Source organism: Anomaloglossus baeobatrachus, chromosome 5 (genome assembly GCF_048569485.1).
Source record: "Anomaloglossus baeobatrachus isolate aAnoBae1 chromosome 5, aAnoBae1.hap1, whole genome shotgun sequence".
In the NCBI taxonomy this organism is placed as follows: Eukaryota; Metazoa; Chordata; class Amphibia; order Anura; family Aromobatidae; genus Anomaloglossus; species Anomaloglossus baeobatrachus.
In genome coordinates this window covers 494,286,450-494,296,280 of record NC_134357.1, presented here as the reverse complement: position 1 = coordinate 494,296,280, position 9,831 = coordinate 494,286,450, and the positions used below count along the sequence as shown (strand labels likewise).

Below are 9,831 nucleotides of genomic sequence, written 5' to 3'. Positions count from 1 at the left end.
GGAGGGCATATTTGTAAGCAGGAGAGACGTTAGAGCCCATTTGCCCAGAGGACACCCAGGAAGAGACCTACGGAAGGGAGATTTGGTCGAGTTCACAAAACATCAAGGAGAAAGAGGGTGGTACGCACTGGATGTCATACCATGTACCAGGAACCCCTACAGAGATCCTGCTATCTCTACAACAGATGATGACGACAGGTGCCAAAGCCCAATAGGCAAGAGCCCTGGTAAACAAAAGTAAAGTTAAATACGAAAGTACAGCAAGTTAAAGTTTGAAGTTTGCAACGTTATAGAAAAGTTTAAGAAATGTGCCCACATGAACTGATGTGAGAAAATCCTTTTGCACCTCGTGTATGGACCATAGGCTATGAACTGTCTATAGCCACAAACTCTCGCAGTGTTTATAGTTACCCCAGAGGTACAACCACTACCAGGGAGCACGCCTGTTTATGGGGCCTGGCTCTCCACCACAAAGAGGGTACCTGGTCAGCACCAACTGTGGAGGCCGCCTCTGCATCCTGCCAGAAGAAGCTGAAGGCGCGGCTCCACCAGGCCAGGTATACCCTGAAACCACCAGACCATGAAAGCCGCCTTTACATCCTGCCAGAAGTGGCTGAAGGCGCGGCCAACGGGAGAGGCAGATGGGAAGAAAGGTCTGGGGAAGCTGATGGCCCAGACCTGGTTACCAAAAGAAACCGGTGACCTGCCGCCTGAGAGGGTTTAGGGTGGGTTAACGGACTTGTGGGTGGAGGGTGGTGATGTATGGTACCTGATGGTTTTAAAACGCTTTACCATGTTTTACTGTTTTACGCATTTTAAAATGTTGTCTTGCAGCCCGAGGACGTGCTGGTGATAACTAAGGGGGAATGTGGCGCCCCTGACCTGGTCAGGCACCACTGAGTACTGCACCCATGCTGGGGACAGTACAAAACAGGTAATCCAGAAGGCTGACCGAGGTGTGACTACACAGGCGCATAGTGATCAGGTCTCACACATTTACCTTTGAGAGGACCCCTGGGGATCCCAGGAGGGGGCGAAGCCTCCATCTCCACTCGAGGGGTGTGGTAGAGAGCCTGGTTGCTAGGTGACGTAGGCAAGAACAGGAGAGGAGGGAAGAGTGAGCCGAAGACAGTTGAGTGGTGAAGTTCAGGGAGGGCAGAAGCAGACCCTGTAGCTCTACACAATTCTGACAACGTACGCGCAGTGACTACCGACGGGGGAGATCGGTCACCTGGTAGTGCTGCCCGAAATCCACCCACGACTAAAGAGAGAGCAACGGAGTGGAGAGTAAGGAGACTGTCAGGGAGATACCAGGCCCAAACGGGTAACAGGTCCCGGTGCAGGGATAGATCCACCTGTCCTTTGTCAAACCTGCATGAGGGGGCACTTTACACCCCCAAGACAACACCACAGAGTCCGCAGCCACGTAGCCAAAGTGAGGGCCCATAGCTCACAGGAGGCAAGCAGCCGGAGTGACCTGGTCCAGGCTACAAGCAAACGGGCCAAAAGAAGGGGAGAGAGGCACCAGCAACTTCCCTGGGCGACCCCAGCAGGGCTTCAAGCAGGGGTTACCCCAAAACACAACGGGCTAAGGAAGGCGAGTTGGTAGCCACCCTCACCAGTCAGCCTGAAGGACACCTGGTTCCAGCCTGGTTCATCCCAGCTACGCCCGGGTTACTCACCCAGCCACCATCAGTGAGTAAAAACCCCTGAAAGACATCCTGCTTGTGCGTGTGAGTCATTCTGCGACTTGTAGTTCCACACACCTACATGGGACCCTGGGGCATGCCTCACTCTCAGGAGGCTATTACAACTGACTGCACCTACTATCAGCCCCAGGCACCCCTAACCTGCAGTGGCGGTCTCCACTGACCGCAATTCTGAGAGTGGCGTCACGACAATCAAAATAGAGGATTTCCTACCTGTGACAAGATCCAGCCGCGTGGATTCTCTGAAGGTAATGCGCCGCTGCACCGACACCGAGCCTCGGGGCTCCACACATGGGGTCACTGCGTCATCCTCGTATCCGACCTAATCCTCGTGCCTGCACATTTAGCTCACCAGCACGCCCGAGGGCAGCTATGCTTTCTGTTCTGCTCGCGCGATATGGCAGAGCGAACTTCGCCTGCACGAGCGGACATAACTGCACAGGCGCGAGATTTGAAAGAGCAACGTGGATGATGACGGAGGCGTCATCACGTCAATCAAGTGGGCAGGACGGCGAACAGCGGCAGGAGGGGGGACAGGAGCAGAAAATGAGCATGCCCATCTGAGCCACACAGGTAATTAGTATACCTAACGGTCATGTTTTATAAAAAGTTATTTTTGGGGTCTTCAAGGGGAGTCAGGGCCAAGGTGCACCTTCATAGAATGCAGCCCAGGAGCTGCAGAAGGGGATTCTTTTAGTTTAATAGTGAAAAAACTGGTGACAAGTTGCCTTTAATACACCCACCTTGCATTTTGTTGCTAAAAAATAAACTATTAACACATTCTTACTTTGCATCATTTTTCCCCACACCAGCCTAAAGATTTTGAACAGTACTGTAATATGTCTGTGTGTTATACATACACAATTTTTTTTTTTTAATATGGTTTACTTCAGGTATATTTTGATGTTGTGTACTTCTCCAAATCAAGGTAAAATTCCATATATCAATGTTTTCGAGAAGTGAAGACACTCAGGTGAACAAAGAGTTAATAGAGGCCTTAGAATGACGTGTTCATGAACAAACCAACTAGGACCCGCCTCACCAAGATTACTACCCTGTTTTCTACAATGGCGTTTGCAGCCCTGAAAGACGAGCTAACGTGTTCTATCTGCTTAAGCATCTTCTCGGATCCGGTATTGCTGACGTGTGGGCACAACTTCTGCCGGGTCTGCATTGATCGGGTTTTGGAATCACAGGAGGAGACAGAACTTTATAGCTGTCCTGACTGCAGAAGAGAATATCTGAAGCGTCCTGCATTGCAAAGCAACCTAAAGCTATGTAACATAGCCGAAACCTACCATTCTACTCAACCAGCACAACCGGAGACGGAAATATTCTGCTCTAGCTGTATACACGCGCCTGTGCCCGCTGTTATATGCTGCCTGAATTGTGAGGTTTCACTCTGTGAGAACCACTTGAGAGTCCACAGCAAGTCTCAAGAACATGTCTTGATGGAGCCCTCTTGCTCCCTAAGGATGAAGAAATGTCCCTCTCACCAGAAAGCCCTCGTATATTATTGCTGTGATGAAAAGTCTTGTATCTGTGTTTCGTGCTTACTGAATGGGGAACACAGAGAACACCAGGTGATCAATATCAATGAAGCATCTGGGAAGAAAATGGACAAACTGAGAAGTTTAATAGCAAAAGGAACTTTAATGAGGGATGAAGTTGATGAAAAGATCCAAAATCTTCAGACGCACAATGAGGACAGGACGGCAAAATCATCAACTTTAACAGAATTTGTTAACATCACATTTAAGGAAATCAGTAGACAGCTGGATGTCATAACTAACAGAGTCCTGGGTGAGATTGCCAGGCAGAAAGAGAAGACATCACTCTCAATCTCCGATCTGAACCGCCAACTGGACGGAAAAAGGATGGAACTGTCCAGGAAGATGCGTCATATGGAGAAATTGTGCAACTCGGCCGATCCACTAAATCTCTTACATGACCAAAAAACTGACGGAAATTACTTTGCTGACCTTAAGATGACGGACTTGTATGAGAGAGTTGATAAAATCACCAATTCTGGAGACATCGATGAGAGTTGGGTGTTAAAGATGATAGACATGGGTTTGTCTGAAATCATGGATGGTGTGGGCCAGACAAAATATTTCCCAGCTAACAAAGCTACTGAGATATGGTTAGACATCAACTCTGCTTCCAACAATATCTGTGTGTCTGGAGACCTGAAAACTGTATCGTGTGCAGAAGTCCACCAGAACCGTCCGGAAACACCTGAAAGATTTGATAATGCCAAAATATTAAGCACCAGGAGTTTTACGTCAGGTCGACATTACTGGGATATGGATACTTGCAAGTCAGGGGGGTGGAGAGTTGGTGTAGCTTATGCCAATGTGGAGAGGAGAGGGCCCAAATCTTTTATTGGCAACAATATGAAATCTTTGGGTCTACGGAGGGATGGTGACAAATACTCTATAAGACACAATGGTAGAGAAAGCAAAATAGATCACACAATTGTGTGTGAACAAATCAGAATAGATCTTAATTATGATGCTGGAAAGGTGTCATTTTATGAGCTGAGTGACCCCATCACCCACATCCACACCAGCACAATTGCCTTCACACAGCCCCTTCATGCAGTGTTTGTTGTGTATGAGAACGGGTGGATCAGGTTAAGAAATTAAAGGATGATCCCCCAAAAATATTCATGATGACCCAAATGCAATATTACACATTCCGCACATTACTCCAATTTATCTTATGGTGCAAGCACTAATGATACCATATTTTTTGGATTGTAAGATGCACTTTTCTTCCCAAAAATTTGGGAGGAAAATGAGGGGTGCGTCTTAAAATCCGAATATAATTTACCGGGAGGTGGAGAATTGGCGTCGGGGGCAGTAAGTGTGGGCAGCTAGCTGCCTCTCTGTGCGGGCGGCCGGCTGGCTGCCTCTCTGTGCGGGCGGCCGGCTGGCTGCCTCTCTGTGCGGGCGGCCGGCTGGCTGCCTCTCTGTGCGGTCGGCCGGCTGGCTGCCTCTCTGTTCGGGCGGCCGGCTGGCTGCCTCTCTGTGCGGGCGGCCGGCTGGCTGCCTCTCTGTGCGGGCGGCCGGCTGGCTGCCTCTCTGTAGGGGAGGCCGGCTGGCTGCCCCTCTGTAGGGGAGGCCGGCTGGCTGCCTCTTTGTATGGGTTCCCGGCTGGCTGCCCCTCTGTAGGGGAGGCCGACTGGCTGCCCCTCTGTAGGGGAGGCCGACTGGCTGCCCCTCTGTAGGAGAGGCCGACTGGCTGCCCCTCCTACAGGGGAGGCCGACTGGCAGCCTCTCTGTAGGGGAGGCCGACTGGCTGCCTCTCTGTAGGGGAGGCCGGCTGCCTCTTTGTATGGGTTCACGGATAGCTGTCTCTGTACGGGCAGGCGGCTGGCTTCCTCTCTATATGGGCAGCCGGCTGGCTGTACAGGCTGCATTGGCTGTGCTGGCAGCGAAAGCTACGGTGGCTGTGCGGCAGATGTCCCAGATGCTCTGGCTTCAAATTATGACGCCTGGAGTCAGCGTGTGCGCAGATGGAGCTCTTGGCTGAGAGCTCCATCTGCGAACACACGGCTCCGGGCGCCATTTCTTTGAAGCCTGGACCACCGACAGAGCACCTGGGGCACGTGCCACACCGGCCTGCTCCACACAGACACTACAGCTTCCGCTGCCAGTACAGACCCACCGCTGCCAGTACAGACCCCACCAGCACCACCGCCCCTCCACTCCACCACTGCTACCGCCCCCCTCTGGTAAGACAACACCGGAGTATCAGACAGACCTAAATTTTTTCAACTTTATTTATCTCTAAATTTGGGGTGCGTCTTATAAAACGAAAAATACGATTCATGTCTGCCTTTATACACCATTTTAGAGTGATAAAGAAATATAGTTCCCTTGCTGCAGGTTCATTTATTGTTCAGCTCATATATTGGTGTGATGTTTTTAGTGTACAGTAGTTATAAGTGGAATCCAAGTATCGTTGGTTTTTATTTTTACCATTATTGCTGGATGTACTCAGAGACAGATTACTCACATGTGTTGGACCCCAACGAGAGATACATTTAATACTCATGTTCATGTAAGATTTTACATAAACCTGGGGCCTGATACAATGTAGGAATGAATGTATGAATATTACTACAAATGAATAGTAGTGCAACATAACTAAGTGAATAATTAAAAATGTTTCACTATTTAAGTTGCATCACTATGTATTGTGCTATTACGACTAAGTAGTCAATTCTTTTTCTGCATGTCAACATGGATTTTAATTGGACTGATGAATAGTCTTGAAACGTCTTTCCTTAGCCTGTGCACAACATATGATGGGGAGCTGGCATTGTATCATATGTCAATTGCTAAGATTAAGAGCACACTACATGCTCGAAATGCGTCACTGTACATTCTCCTGTCCCTTGTGCTGGATTTTTAATGAATTTTGAATAAAGACTTTTTTTTACAATTTTACTGGATACCACAAGAGTGCTGGAGTTATTTATCTTGTTTACTATAATACTGCCCCTATGTACAGGAATATAACTGCTATAATAATGCCCCTATGTACAGGAATATAACTACTATAATACTGCTCCTAAGTACAAGAATATAACTACTATAATACTGCCTCTATGTACAAGAATATAACTACTATAATACTGCCCCTATGTACAAGAATATAACTACTATAATACTGCCCCTATGTACAAGAATATAACTGCTATAATGCTGCCCCTATGTACAGGAATATAACTGCTATAATACTGCCCCTATGTACAGGAATATAACTACTATAATACTGCCCCTATGTACAGGAATATAACTACTATAATACTGCCCCTATGTATAAGGCTATAACTATTATAATACTGCTCCTATATACAAGAATATAACGACTATAATACAGGAATATAACTACTATAATACTGCTCCCTATGTGCAAGAATATAACTACTATAATACTGCCTCCTATGTGCAAGAATATAACTACTATAATACTGCCCCTATGTACAAGAATATAACTACTAGAATACTGCCCCCTATGTACAAGAATATAACTACTATAATACTGCCCATATGTAGAAGAATATAACTACTATAATACCGCCTCGTATGTGCACGAATGTAATAACTATAAGGCTTGGTGTGCACATTTTTTGATGCAGGTTTGGTGCAGATTATGACCCAAATCTGCAGGTCTAGCTGCCAGCAAAGTCAATGAGAATTCTGAAGTGCTGTGCGCACATTGCTTATTTTTTGCTTGCAGATTTGGTGCAGAATAAAAATCTGCAGTATGTCAATTGTTTTTTTCCTGCATTTTTTTAGCCCTTGCACCCACTGACTTCAGTAAAAAAAAAATAATGCATGACATTAAAACGCAGAATAACGTGCATTTTTTTTGGTGCGTTTTTCTGGCAGAAGGTACAGATTTCAAACAGAATATTTCTGAACCAAATCTGCAACATGTGCACACAGCCTTATATCCTATCTACAGGAATATAAATTATGATAACATGATCTGAGGTGAAGTTACTCAGATCAATGAGGCCATCTGAGGTCAGGTCACCTGCGATCACTTGGAGGACCATGGGAATCTCCTTCAGCTGTAACCGCTGTAAAGTAAACTGAGTGATGTCACCACTGCAGCTGCTTCTCTCCCTGAAGCTCACAGAGGGCGGTCATGTTCTATGCCTGTGTGCTGTCACTTCAGATGTAGCAGAGCTGGAATCATAGTGAGACCTTGTGTGGATTACGCCAGACCTAGGTGTTTTGGGGGTTAATAAAGGGGTGAAAGAGGATGATTTTTTTTTGTACTTTATTTCAAATAAACACAAACACTGAAAAAATCCTTTATTTCTTTTCACTTACAAACTAGCAATGGGGGAGTCTCAGACACCTCCCATTACTAATCTTGGGTTTAGTGGCAGGTTTGAGCTGTTAACCTTTTATTACCTTGACTGCCACTGTACCAGGGCAATCGGGATGAGCCGGGTAAAGTGCTGGGATTTTTGCATCTAATGGATGTGACAATCCTGGGCAGCTGAAAGCTGCTATTTTTAGACTGCGAGGGGACAATAAGCCTGGGTATCCCCAGGCTGAGAATTGCAGTTCCCAGCTGTCAGCTTTATCATGGCTGGGTATCAAAATTGGGGGGGACGGGACCGAACGCCAGATTCTTTTCATTGTTTAAATATTTTTTTTTTTTTAAAAGACACGTGGTCCCTCAATCGGATACACAGACAAGTTAAGCGTACAGCTGGAGGCTGCAGCCTTGTAGCTGTATGCTTTATCTGCGCTGGGTATCATAATGTGGGGGGACCCTGCCCAAATTTTATTTATTTTTACAGCAATAGAGACGCACACATACAGTATCTCTGATTGAAAGCTGTCAAAAACGCGGTCACACAGGGTGAGGGCGCATCTGACTGCAACCAGAGATGCGAGGACTGCCAGTGGGCAGGGGAAGCAGTGCATATGCATGAGGTCAATGAGTGGCCCTGAAAGTAGTGTTAGAGCCGCACGAGAGACTCTGTGAATATAACGCGCCTGTTCCGATACCCCTATTCCTTCTACAATCACTCTTAAGCACCTGATTTGGGTCCCCATAGACTCATATGGGGGCCAGTGTCCGGCCAGATATCCGGCCCAAACCAGGTTTTTGTTTTTTTTTAAATCCGGTTGGATCCGCCGATCTCAGGTATATCTGCGATTCTGCCCATCTCTATCCATGTATTATAATACACCCTCCACAGTCTCCATGTATAATGTACCCCCATAGTCCTACATGTATTGTAATGCATCCAATAGTCACCCATATAATATAGTGCCCACTCATAGTCCTCCGTATATTATAATGTACCCTCCATAGTTATCAATGTATTATATAATGCAACCTCCACAGTCCTCCATATATTATAATGTACCCTTCATAGTCCTCCATGTATTCTAATGCACCTTCCATAGTGCTCCATGTATAATGCACCCTCATAAGCCCCCATATAATATAAATGCAATCCCATAGTCTTCCATCTATTAAACTGCACACTTCATAGTATTCCATGTATTCTGATGCACCCTCATAGTCCTCCATGTATATTGTACTCTCATAGTCCTCCATGTATAATGCACACCCATAGTCCTGCATGTATTATAATGCACCCTATATAATATAATGCACCCTGCACAATCCTTCATGTATGATAATGCACCCTTCATAGTACTCCATGTTTAATGCACCCCCATAGTACTCCATGTATAATGCACCCCCATAGCCCTCCAAGTATTATCATGCACCCTATAGCCCCCCACATATTATAATGTACCCTTATAGTCCTCCATGTATTATAATGCACCTTCCATAGTTTTCCATGTATTATAATGCACCCTCCACTGTGCTTCATGTATTATAATGCACCCTGCATAATACTCCATGTATAATGAACCCCCATAGTCCTCCATTATAATGCACCCCATATAATATAATGCACCCTCCACAATCCTCCATGTATGATAATACACCCTTCATAGTACTCCATGTATATTGCACCCCCATAGTCCTCCATAGTTCTCCATGTTTAATGCACCCCCATAGCCATCCATGTATTATAATGCACCCTATAGCCCCCCACGTATTATAATGCACCTCATATAATATAATGCACCCTTATATGTAGTCCTCCATGTATTATAATGCACCCTCCATAGTTCTCCATGTATATCATATCCCCATGGTCCTCCATGTATAATGCACCCCGTAGTCCTCCATGTATTATAATGCATCCTGATAGACCTCCATGTATTATGCACCCCCATAGTCCTCCATGTATAATGCACTCCATATAATATAATGCACCCTCCACAATCCTCCATGTATGATAATACACCCTCCATAGTACTCCATGTATAATGCACCCCCATAGCCCTCCATGTATTTTAATGCACCCTATACCTATAGCCCCCCACGTATTATAATGCACTTCATATAATATAATGCACCCTTATAGTCCTACATGTATTATAATGCACCCTCCATAGTTCTCCATGTATATCATACCTCCATGGTGCTCCATGTATAATGCACCCCCGTAGTCCTCCATGTATAATGCACCCCATATAATATAATGTACCGAAATTGG

General features: G+C 46.0%; 1 protein-coding gene across 1 annotated transcript; it reads left to right on the top strand.

Moving 5' to 3' along the window:
* Nucleotides 1–2,776: 2,776 nt before the first annotated feature.
* On the top strand, nt 2,777–4,563 carry LOC142310409 (E3 ubiquitin/ISG15 ligase TRIM25-like). The gene has a single exon (XM_075347932.1). It carries the CDS (start codon nt 2,777–2,779, stop codon nt 4,355–4,357), a length of 1,581 nt encoding a protein of 526 aa, XP_075204047.1. The 3' UTR covers nt 4,358–4,563.
* Nucleotides 4,564–9,831: the final 5,268 nt, after the last annotated feature.